General features: G+C 43.8%; 1 protein-coding gene across 1 annotated transcript in view; it reads left to right on the plus strand.

The window, feature by feature from the left end:
- The first annotated feature begins 3,162 nt into the window (after positions 1 to 3,162).
- Positions 3,163 to 14,555, plus strand: part of SETD2 (SET domain containing 2, histone lysine methyltransferase) — a 38,871-nt gene continuing 27,478 nt past the window's right edge. Inside the window, exons 1-6 of the mRNA XM_075214436.1 lie at positions 3,163 to 3,204; positions 5,784 to 10,102; positions 12,158 to 12,289; positions 12,665 to 12,793; positions 13,315 to 13,438; positions 14,262 to 14,339. Of these exons, the coding sequence (XP_075070537.1) occupies positions 3,163 to 3,204; positions 5,784 to 10,102; positions 12,158 to 12,289; positions 12,665 to 12,793; positions 13,315 to 13,438; positions 14,262 to 14,339 (4,824 nt within the window). The remainder of the gene's footprint in view (positions 3,205 to 5,783; positions 10,103 to 12,157; positions 12,290 to 12,664; positions 12,794 to 13,314; positions 13,439 to 14,261; positions 14,340 to 14,555) is intronic.

Genomic DNA, 14,555 nt, shown 5'->3' on the forward strand with positions numbered 1-14,555 from the left:
CTTCAATCTCTTCCATATTCATAACAGACATCGTAAAACTAGGAGACAGACTATCTAAGCCGCTACATGTTAATGCCTGGGGAGTGGGCACTTCCAGCTGCTGGTCCTAAGGTGGGGTCTCCTGGACCTCATGCGTTGATGCACAAACTGCAGGTGCCCAGATTATTCTTAAGGGCCAGGGACCCGCTGGGGGTCGCTGTGGATGTCATGACAATGCCTTGGGATACCTGATCTCCCCCCCCCCTCCCCATTACGATGCTTCCCTGCATCATCAGACTGGTCAAGCAGGGAGGGCTTCCAGTAATCCTGGTGGCTCCTACCTGGCAGCGCCGGGTCTGGTATTCAGACATACTCTTAATGGCGGTGGGTCAAGGACTTTGTCTGCCTCCAAGGACCATTCCACTATCAGGACCTGCCTCTGCTGTCTTTTTAACGGCATGGCTGTGGAAGTCAGCCTTTGGAGGTCAAGAGGGTTCTCTCCCAGGGTGGTAAACACACCGCTGTGGGTTTGAAAACCTGCATCTGGTGCACCTACATTTAGGTAGTGCGAAAGTCAACCCTGTTACACGGCCTCCTTTCATCTTCCACGCATCCTTGCCTTCCTCCAGGACGGCTTGGATTCAGGCCTTCATCTGAATCTTTAAAAGTGCAGGTCTCGGCTCTCTGTGTTTTTCCATCTTCGACTGGCGGATATACAGACTTTTTTGCAGGGATTCCTGCATATACAGCCACTGTATGTTTGCACCCTCTGCACCTTCGGATCTCAATTTGGTGCTCAATATGCTGCAATGGCCACCATTTTTAACCATTACTATCTGCAGATTTTCGTTTTCTAACATGGAAGATAGTGTTCCCGCTTGCAATTGCATCGGCTTGCAGAGTGTCGGAGTTAGGGGCTCTTTCATGTAGAGAACCATACCTTGTATTTCAAGATGATCGGGCGGTACTCCATACGGTCCCTTCTTTTCAATCAAAGGTAGTTTCTGGTTTTCATATAAACCAGGAAATTATAGTTCCAGTATTCTAAGAAGTGGTGTCGTCTTCAGCACTTAATCCTATGGAGTTCCTGGATGTGGTGAGGGCTCTCCGTATTTATGTCCGATGGATGACCCATATTCGATGCACGGATTCATTATTCATCTTGTTTGATTCCCATAAATGGGGATGGCCAGCTTGCAAACAAACTATTGCCAGATGGCTTACCTCAGCCATTAGGCAGGCCTATGCCAATGCAAATCAACCTGTGCTAGACAGAATTGCTGCCCACTCCACCTGCTTGGTGGATGCTTCTTGGACTGTGGCGGAATGGGGCCTAGGCGGACCAGCTCTGCAGACCAGCCACCTGGTCCTCGGTCCATACATTCACCAAATTTTATCAATTCAATGTCTTTGCGTCATCGGATGCCAGTTTTGGCCGTAGTGCTCTATGGGGCGGGCTGTCGGAGCTGTCCCTCTCTTAGAACGTCCCCATGGTAGCAGTGTCCCCCAGATAGGATGAAAGAAAAGAGTATTTTTTATAATTATGATAAATCCGTTTCTCCCATCTAGGGTAAACTGAGTTCCCTTCCTTCTGCTCCTCTGCTGTGTGGTCTGTGACTGTTTGACTCCCCTTCTTTGGTGCTTTATAATTAAACTGAGGAGCTACAGGGGGTTGCGGAGGGGAGGGGGTCTGTCGGCATGATACATTTAACTAGTTAAGTGCCAACTCCACGATTCCCTCATACAACTCATGGTAAGTGTCCACCAGATGGAATCGGAGAAACTTGATGTATTCTAAGTATGAAAAAATCCTCTCTTCTAATACACAGTATCAAAAATCAGTAAATGTTTAACGGTATAAATTGGCACACTGCGCTAATATTTTAAATATATTTATACAATAAGCTATTTATAAGTGATCCAGCCACACCTGCCTTATAGGTTTATTGGCCCATTGTACCACTGTGAATCGTGTCTCAATTTATGTTTTATTCTGCTTTTATGTATGATAGTGGAGGCGGGTCTCTAATGTGAAGATTATAAAACCTAGGAATCAAACCTTTTGCAAAGTGTTTGCCATTGTCAGGATTCGCCATACATGCGTTAGCGGACGTGTGTGCGTGTTTGTCTGTCTGTGGTGGTATTTTTATATAGCTCCTATAATTTTACGCGGCATTGTACATGGACTTCTCAGGCGCAGCTGCTGCCAAATGAAGCTCACAATCTATTTTTGGCACCCGAGATACAAGAGACTCTTCCAAGGTTACGGGAGGGAATTGAACCATGGAGGCTCTGTCATTGTTGATGCATTTAACCAATGATGGCTATATCTCTCCCTCTTCTACATCTTTTGTGGATCTCCTAGTTAATGTTCGTTGAGGTTTTCAGTTTGTTCGGAGTCCGTATTATCCATCAGATGATGGATTATAAGAGCGTGTACACAGGAGTGTTCGCACACATTCTGAATACCTTCCGTCTAAAGCTAACTGATCCCAAAACTAAAAAAAATACTTTTAGGTAGTGGATAAAGATATAGCCTGTTCATGCGGGTAGTATGGTTTAAAATAGGGATCAATGGTCGCTGTTTCATCCGTATGGGGAACGGAACTGGTCTCCGATGCAACATCTGCCCTCAGGCCCTCGGCGTATTATAGAGGCTGGCCAATGTTACCATGTGATTTATCAGATCTAGTCAGAGACTGAGAATAGGGCAGGATCTAGTAACCATTCTCTCTAGTTGAAACTACAAATCCCAGAATGCTTTGCCAGCATCTGTGTTGGCGTACACGCTCCTGCCAATACCAGATGGCATACAGCCCAGTAATCATTACTCAGGACTAGCACAAGGGTATAATATAGCTGCAGCTTTCAGTAAAAATCTGAGAATCTGGCTGGAAACCCAGAATGCAGCATCCACCAAATCACCTACTTGGGTTTCTTAATACCTTTTTTATTTTACTTATTTAATTTTAAGTTCGAACAAACACATCTTGTTGTATATCCCAGCTGTTACCATTTATAAGCCTTGGACATCGTAGTTTTTGGAAGGCAATCTAGATAGCTTTGTATAACCTCCTGTCAGGGTGACTTCTGCTACTATTAAATAATTGATATTTTTGTTGTACACAATATTCCTGTATATTTCCTCTCTAATAATTATATCTCTTTTCTTTCTTTTTTTGCATGTCTTTTCCTTTACATTACAACAGAGAAGAAGACAATGAGGTAAGTTTACTGTTCCCCATCTTTTAATCTATGTAAATTTAGAGTAGAACATATTTATTTTACTCTACAATGTATTAGAATGAGTAGCTGTAAACGTGACCATAAAAGGGGTTGACCATTTAGGGCACCTTGCCTTACGGCCTCCCCCCCCCGCTCTCCCCCGCCCTTCCCCCCCCCCCTACCTGGAGTTATTGACGTGATCTCACTATGCTGCAGGACAATCTTTCTATATCCTGTGTAGAACAGGAAATAACTGTAGTACTGGTAGAGCTGATGAATTGCTGGAGCAAATATTCGTCAGGATCCGACTTCAATTAAGGTTCGGTGGGGGCAGGTTGTAATAATTGGGTGGGGTTCAGCTTGATGACCCCCTTTTAGTATTGCATAACAAGTTGAAAGCAGCTGTAAATTGTGAATATGTTGGAAGCTGTGCTGTAATAACTTGGTACTGCAACCTGTTTCACAGACAATTCATTTTAATTTTAGCATTTTTAGCCTCCTATCCTTACTTACATTGTTTTGCATTATTTTTTATTTATTTGTTGTACTATTTGAAGAACAGACTTGGCTGTTAGCTTCCACTCACCCCCAATCCACCCACTCTCAACCCCAACTCATCAGCCACAGACTGTTGGCCACGTAATGTTCTGGATCATTCACCACTGTGGGCCCCTACAACATTGCCAGACCCCCCCTCATGGGCAGAATTGAACGGCGGTCGCACTCTTCCTCTAGTACCCGACAATCGAGTGGCCTCTTAAACAACTGTACTCACCAGGTGGGGAGGTTTTCATTAATGGAAAGCTGTGTAGGGCTTTCCTAATCGGGTGCAAAATAAAAGCTGTGCAAGTTGTAGGCCACCAAGGACTGTAGCCACTGTGAAGGAGGAATCTCTAGAGGTGCAAGTGATCCAGGAAGGCGTGTTCTGAAGGCGCCATCTTGGAGTGTGCAGCGCATATGACACAGACTGGCAAAAAACAAGGGTGCTGGGATAGCGGTCTCCGTGTGGACAACATGTCTCCAGACTTTTGGATCCCTTTGCCACAGACTGCCTCCATGGGCTAGTTTTTCCATAGTCTTCAGATTTCCCTCAGCCTGCCATAGTAGCCTGTACAGGAACCAACTATCTGTCCAGTTGTCTTAAGAGGCACAGTGTTGTTGGCTGGCAAGGACTCCTGATCTCCTAGGATTTCTGGTTCAGAGAAGTGTTTTTTCTTTTGTACTTAGGCAAGTGGGGCACTTTCAGTTTTTATTGGCTCACTCTCCTATAGAGGGCAGCAAGGTAGTACAGCTTCAGCTATTCTCCTCTTGGGGGCAGCCATGTCCAATTTTTTTAAATCCATGTCAAAGACCAGGGGCACTAGGCCCCCAATCTTAGTGGGCCACAGTTGCATCTGTGCCAGATGCCAAACTAAATCCCATGTGGGATAATCTAACCCCCTTTGCTCTACTCCCCAGTCCTAGAGAGCAGCCCTAGGAGACCCTCAAGGTAATGCCCGAGTTACTGAGTCTTGTCCCCAGATATCTCCCGTCTACCTGTTCTGAGATGTCACAGGACACGATGTGCTGCTCACTCCCTGCAGCTACAACATCCTCCTTTCCCACTGATTAGGCTCTTGGGGAATGTTATTGATGAGTCTGTGATGGTGCCGTCAAGACCGTTTGGTAGTGTCCTCTCTCTACCTGATTCTGCTATATCATCAGGACATAACTTTTTTAATATTCAGGAATGACCACCCCAAGGTCAACTCCCGCGCACTCCTTTTAGGAAAGTGATCCAGTTGGCCAGTTAATTATCCAGCTCTTTAATGAGTTGTTGTCTGGAAAATGGGCAGATCCAGGCAAACTCTGGCAGCCATCACAGCATTTTGGAAAGCTACCTTCAGCCCCCCAACCCCCCCCCCCCCTCCCTCCCCCTCCCTCCTTACATGAAGATTTGGAATTGTGAGGATCCTCTCCAGCTGTGGAGGAATTCTAATGGGCGGAGCATCTAAAAAGCCGCTTCCATCTCTTGTTTAGTGCTTGGGCTGACTTTGCAGCCGCTTGGGTGGTGAAGGCGAAGCTAATGCTACTTTTTCTCTGCATGCATTCAACAACCACAGGATCAATCTCCAGGGGCCCTACTCTGTCTTTTCAGGGGCAGTGCAGTCCAAAGCAGCCCTATACCTTCTGATATGCTCTGTGCTGCTGGGAACCCTGCTCCTTCCATATATAACTCTCAGTCTGTGGCTTCCTGCTGCCACCACTCCCCTCCTCACATCGTGTCACTGCCCCTGTCACATGCAGCCCTGTCCTCACTAACACATCACTCATCTCCTGATATACTCTGTGCTGCTGGGGACCCTGCTCCTTCCATATATAACTCTCAGTCTGTGGCTTCCTGCTGCCGCCACTCCCCTCCTCACATCGTGTCACTGCCCCTGTCAAACCACTTACGCAGTCACACGAGTGGATAGGTCACTGCCTTTCACTCATCTCCTGATATATTCTGTGCTGCTCTTGACATTCTGATTTGACTACAAATGTAATGGAGTGAAATGTTTTTCTTGTGCATATTTATAACATATGTTTCCTTGCAGGCCAAGAATGAAAATTCATTGAAATTTGGATTCAGCAAGTCATCCACATTCAAGGGTGTTTCTTCAAGCCGATTTCTACCAAAGGGAACCAAATCAAAGGTCAATTTGGAAGAGCAGGGACGGCAAAAGGTCTCGTTTAGCTTCAGTTTTACAAAGAAAACCTTACAGAACAGATTGCTGACATCATCTTTAGACAAGCAGAATGATTCACAGACTACTCCACCCGCGCTCAGTTCAGCGGAGCAAATCTCAAAGCTTAAGTTGGACTTTGCGGAATCCACAGGGGCCGCCATTGAAGTTTCTCCACCAAAACACAAAGTTGAACTGGGAAAAATTCATTTCAAAAAGCATCTTCTTAGTGTTACAAACAAACCAACAGCACCACAGCCACCCCTACCTCCTCCTCCTCCACCCCCACCACCCCCTACAATTCCATTAGAAGTGCCCACTTCCCCTTTGCCCGCCACACAAGGGTTGCCATTGGAAAGCTTAAAGTCTTCTCTGGAGCCAGAAGTAGCACCACTGGTCACCAACTTGGCCGTGTTAACGCCAACTGAGAAGTCGCCTATGTGTGTTACATTCTCAAAGGAACTGTCATTATCACCTTCTGACACACAAAAAACTGGCACAAAGGACATTAAGGAGTGCTCCATAATTTCTGTTGTAGAAAGTCCAAGCACTCAGACGGTTGCCGACAAGGCAGAGACATCTCCGTCAAAAGAATATTCCCATATTGGGAGAGAAGGTAAACATTCAGCCAGTTTACAAAGCATTAAATCAAATCCCAGCCCTGAAAAACCCAGTTCTAAAGCAAAGCTGTCCCACTCGGATACACAAATCGCCGGCTCAGAGTCTGATGAAGATTCGGTTCAGACCTCTTCAAGCCACCGATCGCATGAGGTAAAAACTGCTACAAGTAGAGAAAGAGACTCTAAAAAAAGCTCAATGTGTTTGAGAAGTGATGACGGTGGCAAATATTCGTCGTCGTCGAGATCAAAGTCTGGAAAGGATCAGAAATATTCTAGTTATTCCAAGACGGACAGAGATTCAAAATACTCTTACTCGCATACTAGGTCCGATCGTGACAGGAGAAGAAGTCGATCCCGTTCCAGGTCACGATCGAGGTCCAAGTCTGACAGAGGTCCAAAAAGTAGCTCATCGTATTCCAGATCTGAACGTTCACATTATTACGAGTCTGAAAGGAGGTACCACAGAAGTTCGCCTTACAGAACAAGATATTCTCGCTCGTATGCAGACAGCAGAGCGAGAGACAGTTCTGATTCAGAAGATGATCATAGAAGAACTCATTCCAGATCAAGTGATTCCCGACGTCCATCATCTTGCTCTCATTCCTCATCACACAGAGAAACAAGAACTTCTTCACATTCGAAATATGACAAAGATACCAAATTAGAGTCGTCTTATGAATCTGATCGAAGGGGAAGGACTTCAAGCAGAGCTGAAAAAGAGTTCAAGTCCTCTGAAAGAGAATGTGCAAAAAAAAGTTCTCCTCAAAAAGAAACTGACGCTAAACAAGGCTCTTCACACTCGAGGGTGGACAGTGGTGTAAGTTCCAATTTCAAAGCAAATTCCACCAAAATAGTGGATACCAAGCCCGATCACTTCAAAACAAAAATTTCTAAATGGGACTTGGAGAAGAAGCCGGTAAACACAGATGAGCACAAAATGGTCAGAAGAGATGAGGCTGTATCTGTAGATGTACCTGTCCACGTGCGCAGTGGTTTGGCTGATCTGCAGAATTCTTCTCATATTTGCTTTAAACAAGCAGATAATTCCCCTATTACAGAAAATGAATCAACCAGTAGTCGGGATTCTATGAGAAAAAGTTCTACTAGAGCAACAACTGATGACAACCAAAGTAAAAGTCCTCAGATAAATTATGATCTCTCCCCTGGGCAAACATGGGATTTCGTGACCCTCAGTTCCACAGAAGATGCACCAGCAGATGAGCAAACTGAAATACCATTCTCTGAAGACTATAATCTAGACATGTCAACTGCTGAAGAGCCAGATAACCCACATCTCACCGCTCACAATGTGATTAAAGTGTCGGATAACGTGGAGGTTGCGGAAGATGATCGTTCAACACATCAACTTAATGGCTTAGGTGTCTACGATCAGTACAATGAGAGTGTCTCTCGCAGTTCAGAAGACGAGCGTTCAGCTTGTGTTACAGAGAAAGAAGTACCAATGTCTGTGACAGAGTCAAAAGACCAGCAAATCCTAGAGAACAGCACCAACGAGTCAAGTCCTTCCCATGATTCAAACAAAATGGACTCTTACGATGACCATATGGAAACTCCTGCAGTTGAATTGCATAGTCCTGAGCCAGTTCAAATGGATGACAATCATACTTCATTTATGGATGTTGAAGACAAGCCCCAGATTACAATTTTAATTCCAGAAAAATTAAATATGGCAGAGACTATATCTATGGACATAGAAGTAACCCATGAAACCGTACGCGAGTCCACTGATCTTGGCACAAGTTCAAATTGGGATGTGCAAAGCTTGGTTTGTGTTTCACCAGTGAAAGAGCCATGTGCTTTAGAATCGGCTGAGAATGATGATCCTCTTATTGGAGAAGAGCCCTATCTTGCCAATGAAATCATTATAGGTTGTGTAGACCATACAGAAGATGAAACCCCACCTTTATCTCCGTACTTGGATGAAGCAAATTCTTTCCAAATTGAAGATTCGCCAAAGCTAATTTCAGAGAGAGATGCATTTCAAGAAGGATCTGTCCTTCAGTTTGAATCTTCAACTGAACAAACGGAAGTCCAAAAGGCCAACGATGAATCTTCTCAGGAGGCGCCGTTTAATAGACTGGAGGTCCAAATAGCTGGCACTGCTGAAGACATACAAGAAGATGTGCCGCAACTAACCTCTGACATCATTAAACCTACCGTAAATTTTATTAGTGCTGTCAGGGCTTATTATTCAGACTCTGAAGAAAGCGAAAGTGAAGAAAGTGAGTCGGATGACACAGATTCTGATGACAGTGGCCTCCCCAGGAACCGTTTGCAGTCGGTTGTGGTAGTCCCCAAAACCTCTACATTAACCATGGAAGAAGCTAATGCATCGCTATCCCCAAGTCAACAAGACAATTTTGAGGCCTTTGATAACAAAGAAGCAGATTTGCCTGAAGACAACGCATTGGAAGATGGCAATGATAAAGTCCCTGAACAAATTGAAAGCAATACTATGTCTAGTATACCATTAGAAGAAGATGACTATGTCACTACTCCAGAACCAAGTCCTATTTCAGTTCATACTCCAGACCCAGAGATTCAGGATCCTCCTTGTGATGCTGATGTCAGCACCAGCCAAGCGGTGACCTTTGAACATACACATGATGGTAATGACTCTACTGAAAATAACATGCAAGAGACTGTCGTACGAAGCCCACTCAAACCAATTACTGCTCTACCAGAAGAACCAGCAGTGCCAGATCCTCCTCCTCCTCCCAAGCCTATCATATCTGACCAGCAACCAAGTCAAAATCCAGTCGAAAGACCAGACAGTAGACATCATGGGCCGTTATACAGTCATGTAACAGGGATAGGAGACTATTCCAAAGTTGATGGATTCCAAGCAACAGAAGACTTGTCTGATTTGGGCTGGGACTTTGAAAAGCCAAGTAGCACTTACCAGCCCCCTGATAGTAGTTACATGTACTTTAGTTATGAACAGCAACATCGCAGTGTTGTCTGCGACCCATCACAGAATTTCAGAGGAGACAATGGTTATTGGGATTCCAGATTCCACAACAAAGCCCCCGTGTTTTCCTATGGTAAAACCTCTAGTCAAGTTCCTGACTCGCTTACAAACAGTTATAATAATGAGGATGATGATGACTATGATGATTTTGGCTCGGAAAATAAAGTTTCCGACTTTTCACGCCACCCCAATAAGTCCTACTATGATAAATCTAGGGAAGTTGGCTCAGTGCAAGCTCATGAGATTAGCAGCAATTCTGTAAAGGAGAATGTACCCCGGATTGAGAAGAGAGAGCACATGGTAAGGGATAGAGCAGACCTAAAAGAGCGAGGACCTCCCAAAAAAAGGAGGCAAGAACTGGAGAGCGATTCTGAAAATGATGCAGATGCTATAGAGAAGAGGAAACTGAGGGCTGAGGCGAGTTTTATGGACTCTCCAGCTTCAAAACAAGCGATGGAGGGCACCCTTTGCCCCATGGAAGAGTTTAGGGACCCGCAGCACTGGAAGGAATTTTCTAAGCATGGAAAGATGCCGCCCTACTTTGATCTCATCGAAGAGAATCTTTACTTAACGGAAAGGTATTGTTCCTTGTTCTTTGTAATGTAGAACGGCAATCTCTTGTTGTTAGTCTGCTTTGATTTTATTTTTATTTAAATGTTTATTACAACATGGCCTATTGTACACATTGAATCCTCGTTATACACTTATCACTAGCAATACGAGCTACATTCAAGCAAATTAAACCCCATCTCTAAATGCCCTTTTTTTTTAGATATTTACTTTATTTTATGGCACAGTAATGCATGTAACACACACATTGGGCCTGGTTCATGTTGAGACACAAGCTGCATTTAAAAAAAAAAATAAAAGAGCGCGGACCTCGAGCATAGTACTGACCGTGTTCAAATCCAAGTGGATCTCGGGATGCGTTTCCGGCTGCATATGGGTGTAAGTGCGCTCTGCCTAAAGCTCACTTGCTGTATTTAGACAGACCAAACAGATTACAGTATACACATAAGTGTCTGTTCAACGAAAGGTCATATCTGAACATATAAAAAAATGTATATATAACAGTATAATCATTATTATTTTTATTTTTTTATTTTTTTTGTTTTATTTTTACATTAATTATATAAATGAAGATGCCTTTATTGCATACTGTGCATACACATGTTCTGTGATAGTCAGTGGCACCTGTCAGTCATCCCTGTCAGTCAGCACTTACAAATGCCCTGTAGCAGGTTCAAGTGATATGGCTGAAGCGTACTTACGAGAAACCCAGGACTGAAAACGTCTCCATCAAAACACCATTACTGTACACTGCCTGTTAGTATGCCACTTCTTTCCCCAATTCCTTCTCTCAAGCCGTAAGTGTTATTTGCGTTTTATATAATGTCCAGTTTGGATCCTGCACCGAGCCCCCTCACCCAGGTGGCTGATTGTATAACCAGACAGTATTGTACAATGTCTTTCATATGGTCAGTGCCAGCTTGCTGTTATCTTATGGAAACTTAGTGTTGACCTGTGATCCTGTACTATCTATAACATCATATATATATGTTGTCTCCTTATTTGTTTTTTTATAAAAATGATTATCATATTCGCAATTTAACAGATTAACCTCTCTCTGATCTGCAGAACATTGTTCTGTTCCATCTACCCCCTGACAGATACATAGTGATATATCCTGCAGATTATTACATTACTGACCTCTCTAGAGATCTGCAGAACATTGCTCTGTCCCATCTACCCCCTGACATACATAGTGCTATATCCTGCAGATTATTACATTACTGACCTCTCTAGAGATCTGCAGAACATTGCTCTGTCCCATCTACCCCCTGACAAATACATAGTGATATATTCTGCAGATTATTACATTACTGACCTCTCTAGAGATCTGCAGAACATTGCTCTGTCCCATCTACCCCCTGACAAATACATAGTGATATATTCTGCAGATTATTACATTACTGACCTCTCTAGAGATCTGCAGAACATTGCTCTGTCCCATCTACCCCCTGACATACATAGTGCTATATCCTGCAGATTATTACATTACTGACCTCTCTAGAGATCTGCAGAACATTGCTCTGTCCCATCTACCCCCTGACAAATACATAGTGATATATTCTGCAGATTATTACATTACTGACCTCTCTAGAGATCTGCAGAACATTGCTCTGTCCCATCTACCCCCTGACAAATACATAGTGATATATTCTGCAGATTATTACATTACTGACCTCTCTAGAGATCTGCAGAACATTGTTCTGTTCCATCTACCCCCTGACATACATAGTGCTATATCCTGCAGATTATTACATTACTGACCTCTCTAGAGATCTGCAGAACATTGCTCTGTCCCATCTACCCCCTGACAAATACATAGTGATATATTCTGCAGATTATTACATTACTGACCTCTCTAGAGATCTGCAGAACATTGTTCTGTTCCATCTACCCCCTGACATACATAGTGCTATATCCTGCAGATTATTACATTACTGACCTCTCTAGAGATCTGCAGAACATTGTTCTGTTCCATCTACCCCCTGACATACATAGTGCTATATCCTGCAGATTATTACATTACTGACCTCTCTGCATTGCTGATGATTTTCGTCCTGTAGGAAGAAGAATAAGAGTCACCGGGACATAAAGCGGATGCAGTGCGAGTGTCCGCTGCTCTCCAAAGAGGAGAGACATCAGGGAGAGGTGGCCTGCGGAGAGGACTGCCTGAATCGCCTTCTCATGATCGAGTGGTAAATGCTCCTGTCCTAAAACGAATAAATCTTATAACATGATCTGTTACAACATTTTTAGCTCCCTCCACCCCACCCATTCTGGCTGATATTTCAGGGGTGCCAGCATTAACTATGGCCGTATCGCCCCCTGGCTAGCTCCGCTACTCACGGTGACGTGTGCTATGTCATGTGACCATAATGTGTGCTGGACCTGCACGGACACAGTGTCACATGTGCGATCTGTAACATGTAATTGTGTGCATCAAACACGTCAACGTTCCCAACATAATCACCCTTAACCACACCAAATGCCCACTCGCTTTATTATAATTAATTTTTGGATAAGTTACCCCTCTCTCTTTTACCATGTGTCTCTCTGTCCCATTTCTCCAGCTCTTCACGGTGCCCAAATGGAGATTACTGCTCCAACCGGCGTTTCCAGAGGAAGCAGCACGCCGATGTTGAAGTCATCTTGACGGAGAAGAAGGGTTGGGGACTTCGAGCCGGCAAAGATCTAAAGCCGTAAGTTTATTCTACGTTCCGTGTCCTTATAAAGGTTCTGGTTTTAGTTGTCAGTGGTGTAAATGTCCTGTTTCTGGAAGGTTTATGTTCTAATGGCAGACAGTGCTTGTCTTTACCTAAAGCACCGAGTCGTAACACAGGTCCCTATCACAGCACCGACTCGGGATCCCGTTTAAACTGCTTTAAATCTCCCAATGTTCTGGAGTGTGGGCTGATTTCTGTGATGGATAAAGTCTCGTGTTTCAGTCATTGTAGTTTGTTATTTTACTTCTGGCTTAAGTCGTCATTTGATAATAATGGTAATATTATAAAGGTCTTGATTAGTAACAGAAGCTATAGAACATTTTAACAGTCAACTGCAATAGAAACTGCAACATAATGTTACTAAAATGTTTTTGTTTAGCTTTTATAGACTGCAAATTTAAGTCAGTGGTTCATTATTATTTTTTTTCTGCTTTTTTTTTTAAAAAAAAAAATAACCCTGGCCCGTATGCTGCCCCTCCCCCTTCTCTCTCCCACAGGAATGCGTTTGTACTGGAGTATTGCGGAGAGGTTCTAGACCATAAGGAGTTTAAGTCCCGCGTCAAGGAGTACGCTCGCAACAAGAACATTCATTACTATTTCATGGCTCTGAAGAATGATGAGGTGAGATGGGGCACCAGCAGGGGGCAGCGCTGAGCATCTCTGCTACAGACGGCCATGAAATAGTGAATAAAGCAGTCTAAGTAATTCTAGAATTCTTGCTGTGTTTTAGCACAGAGCAAAATACCTTTTATTAGTACCAATGGCTCATTTCATAAATGAGCATTGACTGTATACTTCTATATTTATATCCAATCAGTGGTTTATTGTCCTTGTGATGTACCGTCTGATTCGTGATCTAGGTCTACCATACTATACTAAAACAGGGATCATTTATTTACGTGTAAATCACTTTCAGCCAATGCACCCGATATCGTGGATTTGTGCACCAAGTTGGCAGTGTCTGCAGCATCCTGCAGGAAGCGTTGGGCAGATTGGAGGTGGGTTAGGTGCATTAATGCACCTACTCTTACACCAAAATGAAACTTCTGTTAGATGTGGGTAAAGGTATTTGGGGGCGCATGTAAGGGGGATTTTTGCGGCCCCGCCCCAGTTCTAAGGACAGAGAAGTGGTCATTCTCCTTGGCAGGCATTCAAGTATGTGAGATGATCCTGATTTTTAAATTGGCTCCTCCTGAGTTTACCATTCCACAACCACATGGCGTGGTTACATACCCATCAATCCAATAGAAACCAGGGCTATTACAAGGCACTTTATGATCAATATTCAGAAGACGCCACTTCCTCAGCGAACCGATCCGATGCCTTCTTGTGATTCTGGTCTCTGCCACCATTGTACAAAGGTCATGCGTACCCTCTTATTCAGGAACGGTACCCTCTGCTCCCAGAGATGTGAAATCCACCCTTCGATGTTTTCCTTTTGCAGATTATTGATGCCACACAGAAAGGCAACTGCTCCCGCTTTATGAACCACAGCTGTGACCCCAACTGTGAGACCCAGAAGGTGAGGGGGTTGGGGGTTTTCATTGTCCTAAACTCTGTTTTACATAAAAAAAAAATTACAGCTGTGTAAGTATCAATGTTTTGAATATTCAAATTTATACTCAACGCATTTCGGTGATTGTAATGTTCGATCTTCATCTTGAACTTCAGTCACCTCCTGAGTAGTAATGATGGTGTAGTTACTAGTCAGATGTATTGTCTTAATACTTGTGTTGTT

Source organism: Mixophyes fleayi, chromosome 5, assembly GCF_038048845.1.
Source record: "Mixophyes fleayi isolate aMixFle1 chromosome 5, aMixFle1.hap1, whole genome shotgun sequence".
Lineage (NCBI taxonomy): Eukaryota > Metazoa > Chordata > Amphibia > Anura > Limnodynastidae > Mixophyes > Mixophyes fleayi.